Genomic DNA, 22,116 nt, shown 5'->3' with positions numbered 1-22,116 from the left:
AACACCCTTTACAAGATATGGCAGAATGAACGGATTAGAGAAATATATGTACTTATAGACTACCGTCCCATGCATAATAGCCAACTTCAGACCACGTGTCCTTTTCCGATAATACATGTTAGGTGAGTAATTACCAACAAAGTTTCTACATTCGAATGTACCGCCATCTGTGTCTCATTTTCCTCCTCCATTTCCATCGTCTGTGTGTCGTGCTCGCAAACAGGAAACAACATCCTGTGTTATAATTGAACTGGAGGCACCGAAATTCCAATAAGTTCCAATAATAAATGAACACTGGGAATGTTGAGCATCCTCGTAGTTTGCTCCGCTTGAAAGTTGGGTTACTTACCACAGGACAATTTCCTAATGTGGTATTCCTTGAATTTATAATTTGTGTGCAACTGCTGGATGTTGGCAAGGGATGAAAAATTTGCAAGTCAAGCTCAAGACAAGAAGTAGTTTTTCAATCTCAAGTCAAGTCAAGAATTTATTATTCAAGTACTTGAATCATATCAAGCTACTTGATTTTTAGCATTTTTATTGTGTAGTGTCACATCAATAAAAAAAAAGATGAAATGATAAGGAACCTTCAAAAAACACTTTTATTTATTAAACTTATTGTATAAAAGAACCGAAAATATCAACTTTGAAATAGAAACATAAATTAAATTACTATAAATCATAACAAAATAATAAAGAAATAAAGTTTCTTAATATTGAGAAACCTCCAGGCTGTGTTTGATTTCTTAATTTTCCATCCAGGATCTAAGACACATGAGACATCTTATAGATTTGTCGCCTAACCTATTGCGGGTTTTTGTAACTGTAAGAGCAGCTCTGGAGAATTGTCTTTCAAAAAGAGCTGAAGATTCTGGCGTTGATAAAAAATCCTTGGCCATTTTGGCCAAGTTTGGAAAGATATTTCTGAAACTACCAAAATCTACCATAGATTTCATAGAAATGTGAGAAAACTACTAATACAGTCACACTGGCGAATGCTTCAGTCTCTCGGCGCTCGAGGAATTTCTTTATTTAGTCAAAGCGCGCACGAGATTGCAGAAGAGTGAATATCAAGCTCAAGTAGCTTGATATCAAGTCAAGCAATAAATATCTAAAATCAAGTCAAGTCAAGCTCGAGTATGTAATTTTTACGAGCTTGATTTTCAAGTCGAGTAGTTGGTTGAATATCAAGCTACTTGGCTTGATGAATCCCTAATCAGAATCATACACCAAACGGAATATCGAAAATAAGACCTAATATTTCAGTGACAATAAATTCGACCAATTAAAATTTGAATTTGAAGAATAGCAATTTTAAGCTGATTGCAAAAGATAATTCTAGAAAAATTCTGCAATTATGCACTTATTATATAAAGGGTGTTTTTTTTAGAGCTATAGAACTTTAAATTGCAATAAAACAACGATGGATTATTCGATTGACATGAATTTTATTTATCCGCAAGATAATCTTGTGGCATTACATTTTAAATATGATTTCTGGCATATGACCGCCACGGCTGGCTCGGATGTAGTCCAATCTGGACGATGGCCGTATATCGGCAATAACACAGCGAATGTTGTCTTCCAAATGGTCAAGGGTTTGTGGCTTATCCGCATAGACCAATGACTTTACATAGCACCACAGAAACTAGTCTAGCGGTGTTGAACGTCCAAAACGTGAAATTAGGCGGTCACCAAACTTGTCTTTCAATAAATCGATTGTGGCACGAGCTGTGTAACATTTTGCGCCGTCTTGTTGGAACCACAGCTGCTGGACATCATGCTTGTTCCATTCAGAAATGAAAAAGTTAGTAATCATGGCTCTATACCGATCACCATTGACTGTAACGTTTTGGCCATCATCGTTTTTGAAGAAGTACGGACCAATGATTCCACCAGCCCATAAAGCGCACCAAACAGTCAGTTTTTCTGGATGTAACGGTGTTTCGACATACACTTGAGGATTGGCTCCACTCCAAATGAGGCAGTTTTGTTTGTTGACGTAGCCATTCAATCAGAAGTGCGCTTCATCGCTAAACAAAATAAAATGGACGTAGTGCGCGATACGTATTCCGCACAGAACCATTATTTTCGAAATAAAATTGCACTATTTGCAAGCGTTGTACAGGCGTGAGTCTATTCAGAGAGAATAAATCACTTGACAGCTGTTGAATCGGTCGCCATCTTGAACAGTAATGCCAACGAAAAAAACACCCGTTAGATGCAATTGGCGCATGAATGATTGAATATATGAGCGCTTGAAAGCTCAGTACCTACTTTACTCATTTCGTTAACCGCTCGTATGAATAATTTAAGATACCTCACTAGGAAATATTAAACCATAGAGTTAAATTTAGCGTTTAATGCACAGATAATTTTAACCTCACGTGTTTCGAACTACGAAATTTCTAACTTGGGTGTCCTACTACCGTGAAAACTACAAACTTCCTCGAAATTTGCATCGCATACTAGACCGCAGTTAACAACAGCACGCTTCTAAGTTGACGACCGTAAGGCCCAGTTTCACCAAACAGCACTTGATCCCAGATTGATTAAACTCCGCTTGTTACTAAAGCAGGCTTAACAGTGTTTTCTGTTTCACCCTGCATCAACCCGTCCGAAGATGATCGCGATTAACCAAATCGCGATTAAATAGTCAAACCATTTGGCAACGTTGTGAACAAAAAGTTATACAGTGTTCTGTATCGTATAAGCAGTGATGACCACCATTGGCGCTAGGTGTCAGGTGTCATTCATTCATAACTCATAACATTTCAAATCATTTGTCATCTTGTAAACAAAGAACAAAGTTAATTTTTGCCGAAAATGTCGAGTGATGTGCTTCGAAATGTCGGAAACTTGCAGAAGTTAAAAAGAAATTATCCCATTTCACAAAACCACACAGTCTGGAAAAAAAATTATATAAGTAATTTTATTAACTTATTTATTTTAATTAACAAGTTTAACTGCTTCTTGAATAATATTTCAATCAAACATATCAATAATTTATTTTTTGCAATAAATTTCATAAAACACAAAAACAAAGAGTAGGTGTATTTTGAATGGGAAATATTGAGCCTATACATATAGTCATATTTCGATAAAATTGACCCAAAAATGAGAAATTTCCAGAAAAATAATTACATAGACAAGAGTTCCATACTGATAAATAATTATTAATCTCAACTTGAAAGGTTGTAATCCTCCAAAAATGGCCGATTAGTGCTAAATCGCGATTGGTCGATTAAATGGCGCTTTGGAATGTGGTGAAACGCTACATTACATTAATCGTGATCTAAGGCCTCACTTAAGAGCCAAGTCAAGATTAAAGCATTTGGTGAAACTGGGCCTTAAAGACAAACGATAAACAGAACGAAATCCAGATAAACTGCAATTGGTGCATCGGAGCACATACGGGCAACATCCTCGTCTGTTTGCCGGGACTCTTCTACAGCTAGACAGTTGCATTACGGTGCAGACGAAGGGAGCATATACGTAGTCGGCACTCTCAAATTTTCTCAATTAACTCTGGTTATTTTAAGCGCGGCGAGGACTCGAACGTCGTCTCGAAATGTCACCGATCAGTCGCCAATTCAGCTGTTTCCTGAACGTTACGGTACCTGCGGTACTTTCCTAAGGATAATCCCGCGATTTTTGAAGGTGTGGACCTCAGCAGAACACCTTTTCAACGTGAAATGTGCACATCGCCTAGTTTTGAAGTTTTCTGTGTTTTCTGTGATGTTCGTTTTATCTGGTGGGTTGGTACGATTGGCTTCTGTGGTTCTTGGAGGTGATCGATCGATTTGTGGATGCCCAAGTTTGTAAGATCGTATCTGACGATGCGATTGAGCTGTAAAATTGATTGCACTGTCGGATTTCTTCGAATTGTTGAGTGCTCAACGTATCGACTGTAAATCTTGAAACTTTCCCTTCGTTTGTGGCCGAAATAGAAACTTGTTTACTAACGCGTGAATAAAAATAAACTTGTGCTTCGAAAGTCGGCCAGAAAATAGCTACAGTCACTTAGGACGAATTATTTAGGGAGACGTCGAACGAATTGATGATTAAAAATACACATAATGCAATTTAGTTAATCTACCAATTTGTAAAGTGATAACTATCGTGTTATTAATCAAGAAATTTGATTCCCTTTCAAAGCAAATAGCCAAACCTTTCTTAAGGTCAACAAACAACGAACAAATCTGTATCGTTTTCTTTATAGATTTTAAATGAATGACGAAGAATTATATGAATATCATTTCCTTAGATTCAGAGATAATTTTCCTTAAACACGTTCTCACGTGGTCAGATCACATGATTTTATTGGCTAATTGACTTAACCAGTTCACAAATTGACTCCTTCAGTTAACTTTTCGTTTATTATTTCGCATAATGAATACTTAGTGTGAAAATTCATGATCCATGAATTTGCAAATAAAAATATAAAAAATGAGAAAAGTTTTGACTTGAAGTCGTATCTGAGAACTCGTTTTCACATAGACGTACAACTTTGCTTCCGCCGTTTCTTTTTCCGAAATTCGACATTTTATTGTAAAAAACTGGTTATAGATTTATGATTCAAAGTATTGTCCATCGCTGGCTACTACTTTCTCCCATCTTTCGAGCAGCGTACGAATCCGCTTCGAAAAAACTGGTCATCTTTTGAAGCGATCCACGAATCGATCCAATTTTTTACTTCTCCATAAGACCGGAAGTGCTGGTCATCCAGGCCGTGTGCCATTGATCGAAACCAGTGATAATCCGAGGGAGCAACGTCTGGAGAATGGGACTTCCTATTTCAACGTTTCCAAGTATGTCTTGACCACTTTCGCAACATCAGGTCGAATTGTAATGCTATAAAATCACTTTATCATGTCTCCCATTGCATTGCGGCCGTTTGTCTTTCAATGCTCGGCTCAAACGCATTAATTGCGTCGATAACACTGTCCTGTGACTGTTTCAGTCGGTTTAACAACTTATAATACATTACGCCGAGCTGGTTCCACCAAAAACTGAGCATGACCGTGGAACCGTGAATATTCGGTTTGGTCGTGAACATGGAAGCATGGTCGGGATATCCCCATGATTTTCTGCGCTTGGGATTATCGTAAGGAACCCATTTTTCGTCTTGTCACAATGCGATGCAAAAATCCCTTCCGTGTTTGCCTTGCAAGCAGCTGTTCACAAGCAAACAAACTCCGTTCAACATCTCTCGGCTTCAACTCGTACGGCACCCAATTTCCTTGTTTCTGAATCATTCCCATGACTTTCGGGAGTTTTGAAATGGCTTGTTGCGTCACTCCCAATGATCTTGCCAATTCTTGTTGCATTTGACATGAGTCTTGATCAAGTACTGCCTCCAATTCTGCATCTTCGAGAACTTTCTTCCCTTCCTTGGTCTTCGACGTCAAAATCACCGTTCTTGAAGCGTTGAAACCACTCTCGGCACGTTCTTTCACTAATAGCGGCCTCATCATAGGTATTTGAGGGCATTCGATGAGTCTCATCCGCAGATTTCTTCATATTAAAGCAAAAAAATAAACCTCCCGCAAATGACGAGAATTTGGCTCGTGAGTTGACATGTTTAATCGAGAATAACTTCATGATGCAGACACAAATCGACCAATATTTCGATGGCGTTATGCTTACAAATACCTCAGCTTATTGTATGACAGCAGCAATAATTTGTGACTGCTAAATTTCACCATTTTTGTAGTGAATTTCAATGCGTTGTTGTCAAATGTCCAAATATGACAGTTTCAAAGGTCGCAGATGACAGCTATTCATTCAAATTGAAACCTCTTATTGGAAAATCTTTTAGATTTTCATAATCTTCTTTGCGTGTTGAGATACTTTGCGTTCAGAAAATAATAAACCGTACCTAGTGTCAAATTTACAGCGTTTTTCATTATTTTCATACAGATAAATTTCTTTCGATTCGATCGAAAAAAAATGAACGTCTGGAGAAAATTTACGACGTTGCTCAAGCAATGCAGGTAGGTCATTTCTGATTTCCGCAAGACGTTTAGCGAAATCCATTTCATATCCGCCATGACTCAACACTGCTAACAGTTTTCCCGAAAATACTACGTGCTATGACTTTATCAAACAGGGGTTCCTCATCGGTATTCACTTGTCGTAATGAAATATCAATTCGAATAATGCCACAGATAAAAATGAACTCATTAAAATGAGAATCGAGAACGGTTATCGATAGACATTGGTTGTTCGTCTTCCGAGAATGTCTATAAATTGACACCAAGATGCCGGGTTAACGTTTACACTTGTGTGTAAATAAGAGTTTTATCGTGTTAATGACTTGGAGCGATGATACTGGGTTCAGATTATTCATCGTTGCATCCAGAATAAACAATTGCTCTTTTGAAATCGTGGTTCTAGCTAACGTAATTTGTTTTCTTTGGACGTTATAGTGGAATTGTTTACAGGCTTAAATATAAATGCTTTTAGATGTGATTTTATTTCCAATTATTAATACATAGGCGTTCAACTTTGCTTCCGCCGTTTTTCTTTCCGAAATTCAAGACTTTATTGTAAAAAACTGGTTATACATTTATGATTCAAAGTATTGTCCATCGCTGGCCACTATTTTCTACCATCTTTCGGGCAGCGTATGAATCCTACGTTGAAAAAACTGATCATCTTTTGAAGCGATGCAAGAATCGATCAAATTTTTTACTTCTTCATAAGACCGGAAGTGCTGGTCAGCCAGGCCGTGTGACATTGATCGAAACAATTGATAATCCGAGGGAGCAATGTCTGGAGAATACAGCAGGTGGGGTATAAATTCTCATTTCAACATATCCAAGTATGTCTTGACCCCTTTCGCAACATGGGATCGAGCATTGTCATGCTGTAAAATCACTTTATCATGTTTCTCTTTGTATTGCGGCCGTTAGTCTTTCAATGCTCGGCCCAAATTGCGTTTGCCTGGAATTATTTCAGTCGGTTTCAACAACTCAAAATACACTAAGCAGAGCTGGTTCCACCAGCATGATCTTGGAACCGTGAATATTCGGTTTGGCCGTCGACGTGGAAGCATGGTCAGGATATCCTCATGATTTCCTGCGCTTGGGATTATCGTAATGAATCCAATTTTCGTCTCCAGTCACAATGCGATGCAGAAATCCCTTTCGTCTTTGCCTTGCAAGCAGCTGTTCACAAGCAAACATACGCCGTTCAACATCTCTCGGCTTCAACTCGTACGGCACCCAATTTTCTTGTTTCTGAATTATTCTCATACTTTCAGGCGTTTTGAAATGGCTTGTTGCGTCACTCCCAATGATCCTGCCAATTCTTGTTGCGTTTGACGCAAGTATTGATCAAGTAATGCCTTTAATCCTGCATCTTCGAAAACTTTCACCTCTTCCTTGGTCTTCGACGTCAAAATCATCATTCTTGAAACGTTGAAACCACTCTCGGCAAGTTCTTTCACTAATAGCGGCCTCACCATAGGTATTTGGGAGCATTCGATGAGCCTCGGTCGCAGATTTCTTTATAAAGCAGATTTCTTTTTAAAGCAGAAAATTAAAACGAAAATTTGGCTCGTAAGCTGAAGTGTTTGGTCGAGAATAAGTTTATGAAGCAGACACAAATCTACTAATATTTTGACTACCACTTACCGCTACAGCCATTTATTGCAAGACGGCGGAAGCAAAGTTGTAAACCTAATAGTAACTCGAACGGTTGGTATCGAGTCATTTGCTTCTGAAAAGTTATTTAAATTTCAATTGTATTGAAAAAATTGAAATGAGACATAGAGATTTCAATAAGAATATAAAAAAAAATTAGCAAGGTACTGACAAAGTGTGTATCATTCATTCATTCCTTAAATGAATAGCATAACCTAGTGAACACAAATGACATAAGAAATGTCAAAAATTAATACACAGTGTTGCCATTAAAACCATTTCAAACTGCATCATTCTTTTTGGACATCCCTTTATTTCTTAACGTGTAATGAATTCTTTACGATTTGTCGATGATTACTTTCCAATCGAAAATTCTGTCGGAAATATCCACCCTTTGCATTAAGCTATAAATCTATCGAAGGCAAATATCTAAATCGAACGAAAATTTCCCAATTATTTCCCATTGATCCAGAAAGTCAAATTCCTAGCGATATACGATACGTGTGAATTCCTTTCATATCTCTCGAAATAAAATTCCGACGTTTTTACAGCGCTTTCGGCATGTCTTACGACTACGAAATGGCTATACTTACGGCCTTTTAGTTTCCGAAATAGAACACAGACCGTAAGAAATACTGAAGGGAATGACTGGAACGTAAACTATCCTTTAAATCTCGCTCTGTATTTCATTACGTTCGACGTTTTCTCCTCGCTGCTGTGTATATGGGGCTATTGACTCGGGAAAAAATTGAGTAAAAGTTGCAAGCCGACACACGACCTTTGAAAGTTGATCTTCAGATCTTGCAACTTACGGAACTGTAATTCTTCCGACTAAACTGATCTTCTCGAGTCAGCTTAAGTTTCGTGATCGCTCTTTCTCCACAATTGGCAACATAAAAATTATACGAGGGCTACTAACGGGTGTTTTTTTTGTCGAGGTATATAACTTTAAGTTGGCATTACTGTTCAAGATGGCGACCGATTTAACAGCTGTCAAGTGATTTATTCTCAGTTTGGTCTGGCAATTCATCATGAATAGACTCACGCCTGAACAACGCTTGCAAATAGTGCAATTTTATTTCGAAAATAATGGTTCTGTGCGGAATACGTATCGCACACTACGTCCATTTTATTTTGTTTAGCGATGAAGCGCACTTCTGGTTGAATGGCTACGTCAACAATTAAAACTGCCGCATTTGGAGTGAAGCTAATCCTCAAGTGTATATCGAAACACCGTTACATCCAGAAGAACTGACTCTTTGGTGCGCTTTATGGGCTGGTGGAATCATTGGTCCGTACTTCTTCGAAAACGATGATGGCCAGAACGTTACAGTCAATGGTGATCGGTATAGAGCCATGATTACTAACTTTTTCATTCCTGAATTGAACAACCATGATGTCCAGGAGCTGTGGTCCCAACAAGACGGCGCAACATTTAACACAGCTCGTGCCACAATCGATTTATTGAAAGACACGTTTTGGGCCTGTGAATTGGCCTCCAAGATCTTGTGATTTAACACCGCTAGACTACTTTCTGTAGAGCTATGTTAAGTCATTGGTCTATGCGGATAAGCCACAAACCCTTGACCATTTGGAAGACAACATTCGCCGTGTTATTGCCGATATACGGCCATAAATGTTGGAAAAAGTCATCGAAAATTGGACGTCCAGATTGGACTACATCCGAGCCAGCCGTGGCGCTCATATGCCAGAAATCATATTTGAAATATAATGCCACAAGATTATCTTGCGGTTAAATAAAATTCATGTCAATCGAATAATCCATCGTTGTTTTATTGCAATTTAAAGTTCTATAGCTCTAAAAAAAACACCCTTTATAGATATATAAATATTTATTTTCTGTTTATAGTCTGCGATAAAAAATTATATTTTCCACAAAAAAAATACAACTCCCCCAAAAACTTTCACATAATTCACGATTCACATGGTTCGAATCCAAATATCGAACAAACTTCCGCAGAATAATTTATGATAGTCTATAAATAAAACAGCAGGATTGTGTCTACACTACCCCATGAAAAATCTGCATTCGCTGGAAAAATATTTGGAAGTAAACACGAATTCGCTGATATATATTATTGTCAATTCGAAACTACTATTGATAGATATGTCCAATTCTTCACATTAGTTCAATGACAGATAGAAAATAAATTATCGTGCTGAACTTGTGCTGCAGCACATTCATTTTGTTTATGCCGAAAATAATTGAGAGTCTATTAGTTTATTACCTAGCAAATATGTTTTTAAAATCTTTAGTTTCATCATTCTATATCTCCTAATTCTGAAATCTATCATTACCTACGAGTTTGGGACACTACACTCCCACAAAACTCATATCTATTATTGAGTGTATACCTATTATGATTCGATATAATGAAAATTGTCCATGTTTATATTCGAATTTTGAGATCTGCACTACCCAACACTTCAAATTCTTTGAGCCTTCCGTTACGGAACCAAGAAGGAGAGAATAAGGAAGGAATTTCGACCAATGATAAAATAGTATTTAATGGTTCAATATGTGTCATCAATCAAAATTATGTTGTAACCTCCGTCTGCTGATGTAAACATCATGTGTCTCACTCCTATGTTGCAGTCGATTCCTCTCTCTTTCTCTTAAGGTGCTACCTCATCTATCTATCTATCATTGCAGAAAAACAAAAATCTTCGTATATCGATCAACTCCGAAAACCAGGACCTTGTTATCGGCATTCGTTAATTCAATCGTGTTCTCCTTGCTTCAATTAATTAGATTCGAGTGTCTCCCGTCATCGTCAATTTCTGATGTTGCCAGAACGATCGAATGAACGGTATAAGTTAGGAATATTACAATAGTTCCTTCTTTCATCCAAAGGAAGTGAATTTTCTCAAAATTAGAGATTTGCCTCTTTTTTTATGATTTTGTAAGGTTTTTCACGAATATTTTCAAAATAGATCTAAACGAAAATTTTCCTTTTTCATTCGTAAATTTAAATATTGAAATACAACAATGTATTAGGTGTACAAATTTTTGCAATAGATGTCTGCAACGGTAAGTGGTAGTCGAAATAAATGGATCATAGATGTCATACAATAAGCTTAGGTATTTGTTGACATAACGCCATGAAAATATTAGTCGATTTGTATCTGCATCATAAAGTTATTCTCGATTGAACATGACAGCTTAAGAGCCAAATTCTCATCATTTGCGGAAGGTTTCAATTTTTTGCTTTAGTATAAAGAAATCTGCGGGTGAGGTCATCGAATGCTCTCAAATGCTTATGGTGAGGCCGCTATCAGTGAAAAACGTGCCGAGAGTGGTTTCAACGCTTCAAGAACGGTGATTTTAACGTCGAAGACCAGCATGACGGTGGAAGAGAGAAGGTTTTCGAAGATGCAGAATTGGAGGCATAACTTGATCCAAACTCGTGTCAAAGGTAACAAGAATTGGCAGGATCATTGGAAGTGACGCAACAAGCCATTTCAAAACGTCTGAAAATCATGGGAATGATTCAGAAACAAGGAAATTGGGTGCCGTACGAGTTGAAGCCGAGAGATGTTGACCGGCGTTTGTTTGCTTGTGAACAGCTGCTTGCAAGGCAAAAACGAAAGGGATTTCTGAATCGCATTGTGACTGAAGACGAAAATCTCAAGCGCAGAAAATCTTGGGGATATCCCGGCTTTGCTTCCACATCGACGGCCAAACCGAATATTCGAGGTTCCAAGGTATGCTCAGTATTTTGTGGGAACAGCTCGGCGTAGTTTATTATGAGTTGTTGAAATGGACTGTAGCAATCATATAACCACTTTTTTATAATGAAGCCTCGAATTTCGGAAAGAAACGGCGTAAGCAGAATTGTACGCCTATGTAGAATACGCTCTATTAGTGTGACGTCACACACCGCCATTTCTGGTTCTATGGTTCTATCATTTCGACTGCATGAGTTCGACTGAATAACATCTGCACCATACGCTCCGCAAACTGATAAATTAAAATCGGTGATATTGAAGGTAAATTGTTATTGTTTACATACAAATTCTTCATATTATAAAATGGGACTTACGAGAGAAAACAAAGCAGAAATCAAGGAAATAGTAAAACAAACTATATCCGAAATTATGGACACGTATGTGGACAAAATTGCCAAAAAGGTATTCGAAATAATAGAAATACGTAAAGAAGAGGAGGACAAAAAACTACGTGAAACATTGAAGCATTATGACAGTAAAATCGATAATTTAGAGCAGCATAACAAGAGTCGTAATGTAATTCTGTTCGGTATTCCAGAAGACCAGGGGGAAGATATGGAAGAAAAAATTACAAAACTCTGTAATGATATTGGTGTTGTTAACCAGGAGAATTTGATAAACAGATGTTTTCGAATTGGTAATAAAATAAACAATAAATATCGACCAGTACTGGTGAAATTTTGCACTGAAAAACACCGTGACTTGATTTTCGCCAACAAAAAGGAATTGTACAAAATGAAAATTCAGGTGAAAGAAGATCTGACCAAAAAGCGTTATGAAATATATAAACAAGCATCAGAAGAGTTTGGATACAAAAATGTTTGGACACTACATGGAAAAATAAAGATAAATATCAACGGAAAAGTTCACTTCGTAAATGATATCTCTGATATTGGTGCCCTGAAAAAATTGAATAGGAAATCGCTGCTGGATGGTCAAACAGTGGAATAAATTGGTGTATTCAGTGATTAAATTAAATGTATTTTTTTTTTTTTTTCAGTTGGGATTCTTATCACTGATTTTGTGGGTCTGTATGATTATTTTCAAATAAATTTTGTGGGCTAGATTGATGTAGTTATTGAATACTGCATATATATTTTTTGATGGATGATGAAGAGGGAGGTTTTGTCGAGGGGGAGACAGATGTATTTTTGGATTGTGATATGGCTCACAGGGAGTTTGGGAAGGAGAGAACACTCAATATAATTCATTTTAATATTAGGAGTATTAGAAAAAATTTCGATAATCTTTTGATATGCTTACAATCTTTGGAATTAAAAAATCTAGATATAATAGTGCTATCTGAGTGTTGGGGAATTTGTAACTTGATCGAATTTGATATTGCAGGTTTCAATCTTTATTATAATGAATCCAAATATAATCAGAATGACGGACTTCTATTGTACGTAAACAATGCTTTCGATGTGGATCATGAGATCATAGAGCTAACCGAAGTGAATCTTTTAAGACTTACGTTAACTAAAAACCACCAAACCTTCGGAATATCTGCTACCTATCGGCCACCAGCAACACAGGTAACTGCCTTCATTAATGATTTATCCGGGTATATTTCGGACTTGGTGAAAAGAGACACTGAGATAATAATTGGTGATATGAACATAAATTTGAAAGAGAACACAAATCAATCAATTTTGTATCAGTGTACTTTGGGCCAATACGGATTTGTATCATACATTAACAAGGAAACTAGGTCATCTGCAGTTTCATCTAGTGTTATAGACCACATTTTTGTCAGAAGTAGTTGTGGAGTGAGACAAAGATTTTCCATCAGCTCCGGAGTTTTTCATACCCATCTCACAGATCACTATGCAATCTGCTTATTTGTTAGGTTAATAGAAAACGATTGTACTGAACGAAGTAAACAGGCAGATTACATGGTAACTAACCACATAAACTATGACGTGTTGTTAAATAAAATGAAAAACGAAAGTTGGAAAAGCGTTCTAGACAGTCGGAGTCCACAGACAGCTTATTGTTTATTTAAAAATAAGATCACAGGGTTCATTGAATCGAGTGAATACAGAAAAATACATAGAAATTCGCGCCTGAAAAAAATTAAACCATGGATAACTGTTGGTCTTATAACTTCAATGAAAAATCGAGATAAAATGAAAAAAAAAATTCTATTAAATGGTACGGATTTCGATAAGGAAAATTATAAGCTATATAGAAACAAATTGAATAGTCTTGTTCGCCAAACTAAAAAAGAATTTTATTCTGATAAACTTAAAAACGCAAGCGGAAACTCTAAAAAGACGTGGAAGGTTATAAACGAAATAACAAATAGAGCAAAAAAAAGAAATTCGCCGAGATCGATTGTAGATGACATGGGGAACACTTTCACTGATGATAAGTTGATGGCAGATAAATTTAATGAGTTTTTTGTGGATATTGGGAAAAATATGGCGTCTGTAATAAAAAAATCAAATAATTCAAATTTTAAATTTAAAAGTAATAACTCGTCCTTATTCTTGAAACCGGTAGATAAAAATGAAATAATACAGATGTTTGCTTCTCTCAAAAACAATGCTGCGCCAGGTCCGGACGGTATTTCTAATAGACTGTTGAAATTAATACACGAGCATCTTGTAGCTCCATTAGTTCATATTATTAATTTAGTATTTGAGACTGCAACTATACCCCTTGAATGGAAGGAATCGCTTGTAATATGTGTGCACAAATCGAAAGAAAAAAAGAAACTTACTAATTACAGGCCGATTTCATTGATCAATAACATCGCGAAAATTTTCGAAAAATGCTTGAAGACTAGAATATCACGGTTTCTTGAACATTCTAATATCTTAAGCTCCAACCAATTTGGATTCCGAGAGGGAAAATCAACTGAAGATGCAATGAAACAATTCTTTTCATTACTGATAGAGGGTATGAACAAGGACAAAAAATGTATGACAGTATTTCTGGACCTGGCAAAAGCTTTTGATACGGTATCGCATGAGCTACTGCTTAATAGACTAGAGGAAGCAGGTATTAGAGGTAGTTGTCTGTTATTGCTCAAAAACTATTTGGAACAAAGAGTACAGAGAGTTTCTTTGAACGGACATTTGAGTGAACAAAGAACTGTAGAAATGGGTATACCACAAGGAACTGTTTTGGGTCCTCTTTTATTTCTGATTTACGTGAACCAATTGCTGCTGTTGAGGATACCAAACGGTAAGATTATATCTTATGCAGACGATACCATGTTGTTTTTCACGGGGGATACGTGGAATGAGGTGTATAGAGATGCAGAGCAAAGTATGAGGGTTGTGCAGTCCTGGCTGGCGGAAAGCCTGCTCAGTCTGAACACCATAAAGTCTAATTTCATCACGTTTTCCTTGATGAGAAGCAATCAGCCTAGTTTTTCTGCACTGTCGGTACATACATCAAACTGTAATGATTCGAATTGTACGTGCCCCAGAATAGGTAGGGTTGCTAGCACTAAGTATTTGGGCATATATATAGATCAATTTATGAGATGGGATGTACACGTGGAATATTTGAAGACACGTCTTAAGAACTTAGCGTATATTTTCTATAACCTACGTGAAGTAACAACTATACCCTTTATGCTTAAAATTTACGACTCGCTTGTAGAGTCTTTGCTAAGATATGGCATTATTGTGTGGGGGGGCTTATTCGATGGCGCACTTGAGGGACTGCAAATAATACAAAAATTCATCTTGAAAATAATATTGAATGTCGAAAGAACACATAGCACTGAGTTATTATTTGAGAAAAGTAAAAAACTCAATTTAAGACAACTTTATATCTCGGAATGCCTAATACAACAAATAGATACCAATAAGGACTTCATTGAACATAATTTTTCCACAAGAAATCGTATACAGCAGAACCTACGTGTGCCACTTATTTTGAAAACCCATTTACAACGAAGTCATGAATATTTCGGACCGAAATTGTACAATGTACTGCCTCTATCATTAAGATATATAAACACAAAAAACAGAAAAAATAAAAATATTATTTCACAATATGTTAGACGAAATTTCACCAAGTTTCTGAATGTAATGTCATAGGTGTTTATCACTGTTTTTCTCCTTCCTGGACTCCTTTGTGGGTTAATTATTCGGTTTGTTAATTGTTGGGTTGTCTTATATGCAGTTGGGATGTTCGGTAACTGTGAGACTTTGTGTGGCATACAAGCGCTAAGCTTAGGTTACATAGGGTCTCAAGATCAAATACCTTTATAATTGTATATATATATGTATTTCCGAATAAATATTATTATTATTATTATTATTATTATTATGGTCAGTGTTCGGAATCCAAACAAATAAAATGTCATTCAAATTAATACGGTGTCGTTGAAGGAATTGGCTTATTTTCATAAATAAGAGTATTTGAGGAACGATTTCAGTATTAATTGATAGACAGAAGGAACGAGGTTAATACCAGTAAGTTTGAATCCTGTATCATTCCCCAGATTTTGTATAAAGTCGTGTTTATTAGTTGAACTTCAAGTTCGAACTTACTGGCATTAATTTCGTGCCTTCTGTCGATCAATTAATAGTAAAATCGTTCCTAAAATAATCTTATTTATCAAAATAAGCCAATTTCTTCAACGACAACGTACTAATTTGAATGACAATTTGTTTGTTTGGATTCCGAATACTGACAGGAGAACTAAAATGGCGGTGTGTGACGTCATCACTAATAGACCGTATAGTGTTTAAAGAAATTATGTGAAAACTCCATAAAATTCTCTAATTTCGTTTTGAACAGAGCAGTCGGATCACACATAGTCGTGTTCTATCTGAAACAAAGAGGGCACTACGGTCTCCAACCATAGATAATGTTAATAAGGGATGCGTTCCGGTATCATGGTCTTAAACAAACACAAACATCTCCACAAGTTCGATCAGCTCCAAAATCGAAGACTATACGGCCGTCAATATCGGCATTCGTTAACTCAATCGTGCTCTCTCCACAGCCTACCGAGTTCCAATTAATTAAATCACTCAGGGTCTTCATCGTGCTGCCATTGACGGCGAATTGAGTGAGCCGAATCGACGACGATGAGGGAGCTGAAGTGCAAGCTGGGCACGGGGAACGCAGTGGCGGCCGTCGTCGCCGTGCTCGAGAAACAATCGAAGATCTACGACGCGGAGACGTCCCGAGGGAATTTTCAGGAACGTACGTCATCGTCCGGGAATTGCCACGCGGTACGTGATGAAATCGCTACGCAATCGGCGTCTAAAAATAATTTGGAGAGCATCTTCGACGCCGTCTACGGAGGCGGTGTGAGCAGCAAGGAGGACGAGAGTTTTCGAACGGCCGTCGAAGATTTCGACTGCGTGGCTGAGGACGTGAGGAGGAATTTCGTCAAGACCGATTCGTTGAGAAGAAGAAGAAGAACTGACACGGACGTCAGTGAGAGTGGGGATGTGGATGGTGGTGCGTTCAGGGTGAGTTTGGAAGGTAGAATTAAGTTTTCGATCTATGTTGCTAGACTATTATCGCATCACGTGTGTATACTGATTTGACAATCAGTGTTTTCCCAATCGCTATTGTTGTTTTTTTTTTTTTTAATTCTATTTGTATTTAAGGGCGGTGGAACTTCGAAATTTATGTTTCTGGCGTTGTATTATGGGTGAATTATTTCAAAAAATATTGAGTGACAGGTAGTTATATGGTTGCAATGAAAATTAAAAAATCAAGCATAAATTTTGAACAAACTCTTTTCCTACGTTCTCCAAAAAGCTTTATTTTATTGAATTATATTAACGATTATTTTTTTTCTTTAATACCTGCATAATTTAGGAATTTCAATTTACAATCTCATCTCGACTATCGGAATCGATTTATTCTCAATTTCAATATTAGTATAATTCAAATTTCAATGTATAGGGTGTCCCAAATTCGTTGTCTAATGAGGGAATTTCAAAATTCCTTTGGGCTGGAAGGAAATGTATGGCACATTTTCGATTTTTGAGAAAATTGATTTGGTGAAAACCACAACCTCATGAATTCAAGCTCTTAGGGATATTTGAAAAATGACGTAAATGAATAACTTCTTTATCACTAGTGCTATCAACATGAAACAAAAACGTTCTACAGGCACTTTTTTAGTAGATTCCATTGTTGTTATCATTTGTTTTTTATTGCGAATAGTTTTGAAGTTATAATACAAACCTTTTTTTTAATATAAACCATATAAATTTCTATAACAAATGTATTCGCCAAATTTTTTCCTCTTCAAAAATATATAACATGATCTCCGGATTCAACACCGTTAGATTTTTTCGATATTTCAACATTTTCATATTGATAAATGTTATTTTTTAATGTGACCAAAGGCAAAAATCTAACGGTGTTGAATCTGGAGATCTTGCTATCCACCGAATATTTTAATTATCTGAAGATCATAGATTAACAAAGTTACAAAGGTAATCAGTTGGTTATTCATTTTCCGTGTGATACGAAAACTTTTGATGATTTTTATAGTGTGATAAGAAATTTATATACTTATCATGTTATACAGGGTTAGAACTATGAAGAGGGGCTCTACAGAGATATCGAAAACCGTTATAGATACAGGATGGCCTAAATTACAAATAAGTTGCGTTATTTAGGGATATAGAGTTTATTTATGTAATGTTCTGAATTAACTCTCTGATTATTATGTATTACACTCTACAAAAATATCGAGTCTTGGAACGAATATTTGAAGAGTTGTTATATGAAATCATCACTTGACTATCGCGTCTCTGAAACAATGGAAAACAGAAAAATCTGAAGACACCATCAGTATCTCTATATTGGATAATGTCTATAAACCAAATTTCTTGAAGTTATCTCCAAATACAAGAGATATACAGAAAAAAAAATCTCGATTTTCAGTTTTTTCGAGATATCTCGGGAACCAATGGAGATATTTCGGATCTGTTGACACCAACACACTTATCCCTAAATAACGCAACTTTTTTGTGAGCGACCCTATATCTATAACGGTTTTCAATATCCCTGTAGTGGCCCTCTAAATAGTTCTAACCCTTATTATTTTTGAAAAGGCAAAATTTAAGCGATGTCAATTGTTATTGAAATTCATACGGTTTACAAAAATTAGTTTGGATTATTACTTCAAAACTGATTGCAATAGAAAACAAATGATTACACCAATGGATTCCACTGAAAAAGTGCCTGTGGAACGTTTTTGTTTTATGTTGATAGCATCAGTAATAAAAAAGTTATGAGGAGTTTTCATTTTACGTCATTAATTTTCCCTTATAGCTTGAAAACAGTTGAATTCATAAGGTTATGGTTTTCACCAAATCAATTCTCTCAAAAATGTGCCATTCATTTGTTTCTAGCTCAAAGGGATTCTGAGAATGAAATAAATTGTACAGGGTGTTTCAAATTCGATGCGCACTAAGAGCATTTCGAGAACCAAAAACTTAGAGGAAAAATCCCTAACTCAGATACCTACCTAGCATTGTTCACACACAAGGCTCTAATACAGCATAAAAATTCAATTATTTGGATATTTTCACTAGAATAGAATAGCCCATAGTAAAACTCATCAAATATTATAAATAGTTGGGAAAATACCGATTGAATGAATGTATTCAATTGCCCAGTGATGCGATAACTAGGAACTTCCCAATCTCACGATTGTTCGTCAAAACAATTTTTTACTGATATTGAATTAAATCCTTCATGGGAACGATATTTTAGTGGATATCTTGACTTGAATCATAATATTTCGGTAAATATCAATTTTCACGTACATATTAGAAAAACTTTTTATTTATAATTACACACAGGTAAATATTTCGCGAAATAAATACCTCTGTAATTTTTTTGATGTTTATAGTGAATAAACATTATATTATATAAAGTGGCCTGAAAGAAAACTATTCCAGAATTATACTGTGGACAACATTAGGTATTGGAAAATGACTCAGAAAGTTCGATAATTATCTAGAGAGGAGCTACCTCTCTCAGAATAAAACTGACATTACATCATTTCACGCCTTCCTAAAACTACTTTAACCTCATGATTTTAATTGATCGAGTGTAGCATTGATTTCCTCTCTGAACTCATTTAATTTCGTCATGCTCACGTTTGCTATATGGATAGTCACGCCTAAGCACCATAGAAGACATTTAATAAAATTTTAAGTTGTAGTTACCACACCAAAATTCACAGAATCATCTTGTCAGAGTTTTTCTCGAAAATTTTAAATCTATTTCAACTATTAGACGAATAAATTGTTTTCATGTATTCAATAATGGATAGTTACTTGACCACATCACTCATAATGGTTTTCAATATGCAAATTTTATTAGTTAAAAGTAAAACTAAACTATAGTAGCGTGAGTTTGATACTTTACGATTAATATTATTATTCCCAAGAGATCGATATATTATGTTAAACGTTCAGTCCAGATGTCCAATAAATTCTTAATTTTTCACAGTAAAAATTGACGACCAATCGTAGGCAAATGAAGGATCTTTTCACAAAATATTGGTAGATAAAAGTGAAGAAACTAATTCAAGAAATTTCCAACATTTCGTTTATATTTTATAATTTTTTTTTCTATGTGTTAGTCCAACTCATAGAGTAATAAACATAGATAGAGGAAGTATATGCAATTTCTACATGTTCCCAACATGGTTAGATTACGTTGTCGGATTGTGATATACATATATTCAAATCCACAACTTTACTATATCGTTATGAACGTAGATTATATTGAATGAAATATATTTATTTGAGTGATTTCCGTTTAAATAGGCAAACTTGAATATTTGGAATCCGATATTTTTCCTAATTGTCGAATTTATAATAAGCAGAATATTTATCATTTTCTGTATCTACCTGCTGAAATCCAAGGTTTGACAACTTTTGCTCTCCTAGTGTCATCGGTTGTTTCACGTCGTTTGGCGCGCTTGAAGTTTGGTTTCTGAATTTCTGATATATTTAGGTATTTATTTCAATATATTTCGACTTGATATGCAACGTTGATTCAATATGGGACATAAGAAGTGAGTTCTTTGTGGAGAAACTCGCGAATTGAGTGAAATATCGTATCAGTGATATGTTTCCATTTCCGCGTGCTTCATTTCAAATTTGTCAGTTCATGTTGGGAACAAAATTTGCTTACTGAAAATGATATATGCTCCCTCTATCTATGTATTTATTACTCTGATGTCCAATCTAACATACCTCGGAATGCCAACTAACGGTACCCCTGATGCAGTTCCACAAACATCTGAAATTCAATCATACGCTTTATGAACTTTAAATTCCTTTAAAAAATCCTCCAATCTCTCATCCCCAAATTCGCCATATAGATCGAACGGACCCATTCGCTGAAATCCATCAGGACCAACCCCTACGTCCACGGTCAAGACTACACCAGGTCCCTGGGCAGGAGAGAGGTCCGAAGAACCGACCACCAAGACTCCACCATCTCCGTCTACACTGCCCAACCCTTCAGCAACACCTGGAAACCGAGCCCAATCGCGGGTCATGGGTCGAGGCTGCCTCCCATGCCAACCAGACCGGAACAACGTAACACTTCGCTTCAAACGTGCAATCTGACAAGTCAAGGGTTTGATGGAGATACAAATATAGACGGCGAGAGTGGCTCGTACCACTTGAGACAGCACGAGGATGCCGATTACAGGAGGCTGTCTGGTACGGAATCCAGTACGACGGATGGCCTGACCAGTAGCAGCAGCAGCACGGTCGATTCCTCGGACAGTGACGAAGAAAGTGATCGTGTTATGGTGAAAGGGCTGGAGACTATAGCAGAAGAGGATAGGATCACGCCGAGCAGTCTTAGATCCTCCAGAAAAGGTATTTGTTGGTCTCGACGTGATATACGACGAGGATGGTGTCATAAGTGTCAATGATGTGTTTGGGTTTTTTTTATGGATGGATCCTTATTAATCCCTTGAATCTGTTACTAATGGACTTTTAGATAGTGAAAAAGTTGTTGGCTGTATTGTGTGTTCATACAGTAATCGACAACACTTTCTTGAAGATAGATCTATCTCGAAAAATACAAAGTTTCCACAAAATGAATCAATAATTTTAGTTTTTCCGTAGATATGTTCCATTTTCGGTGAAGTATTAATGTACTTTCGATAATTGTTTTGTGAGGATTATGAATTAGATGAAATACAACCGCGCAATTCAATCAATTCGAAACAGATTGAATTCACAAAGCAATTTTTACCATTCTTTCAAACGTTTTATGAAATTTTGGAAAATGTTTGGAATGTTTTTTCTGCAACGTTTCAAACTGCGCAACACCGAAAATGATGGACTAGTATCAGTGGAAATAATGAACCAAAATCGAATTGAAAGTCTCTGACCAGGTTTCTTCTGGAAAACTATAGAAATAAGCTGTTTAAAAATTTTCTCAAATAGTCTCAATTTGTCAGTTGAGCACATAAAAAGTAGATATTTTCATTTCACATAAATATTTGTCTATTGTATGTGTAAAATTTACTACAGAAACGGGTTGCTATAGTATATGTATTTTAGCTATGGGATGACGTCACTGATGACGTATCCGAGATGTCAACTGTATCCACCTTGAAAACGCATACAAAACTGGATAATATATAATGTTTGTGTTGCCAATTCTCTGCTATACTGATTGTGCTTATATACTGGGTATCCCAACGAAAATTGAATTTGACATTTTCGTTTTTCTCCCC

General features: G+C 36.3%; 1 protein-coding gene across 6 annotated transcripts in view; it reads left to right on the top strand.

The window, feature by feature from the left end:
• Nucleotides 1-3,461: 3,461 nt before the first annotated feature.
• Nucleotides 3,462-22,116, top strand: part of LOC123684019 (liprin-beta-2) — a 50,137-nt gene continuing 31,482 nt past the window's right edge. For 3 of the 6 annotated variants that reach the window (XM_045623107.1, XM_045623108.1, XM_045623104.1), the window contains exons 1-3: nt 3,462-3,754; nt 16,372-16,846; nt 20,740-21,247. In XM_045623107.1, coding sequence (XP_045479063.1) covers nt 16,457-16,846; nt 20,740-21,247 — 898 coding nt within the window. In that variant the 5' untranslated portion in view covers nt 3,462-3,754; nt 16,372-16,456. The remainder of the gene's footprint in view (nt 3,755-16,371; nt 16,847-20,739; nt 21,248-22,116) is intronic. The other 3 variants (XM_045623106.1, XM_045623111.1, XM_045623105.1) reach the window with 1 other exon arrangement.

Source organism: Harmonia axyridis, chromosome 7 (assembly GCF_914767665.1).
Source record: "Harmonia axyridis chromosome 7, icHarAxyr1.1, whole genome shotgun sequence".
NCBI classification, from domain to species: domain Eukaryota; kingdom Metazoa; phylum Arthropoda; class Insecta; order Coleoptera; family Coccinellidae; genus Harmonia; species Harmonia axyridis.
Note: the sequence above shows the minus strand (reverse complement) of the source record. Positions and strands in the feature narration are given on the sequence as shown.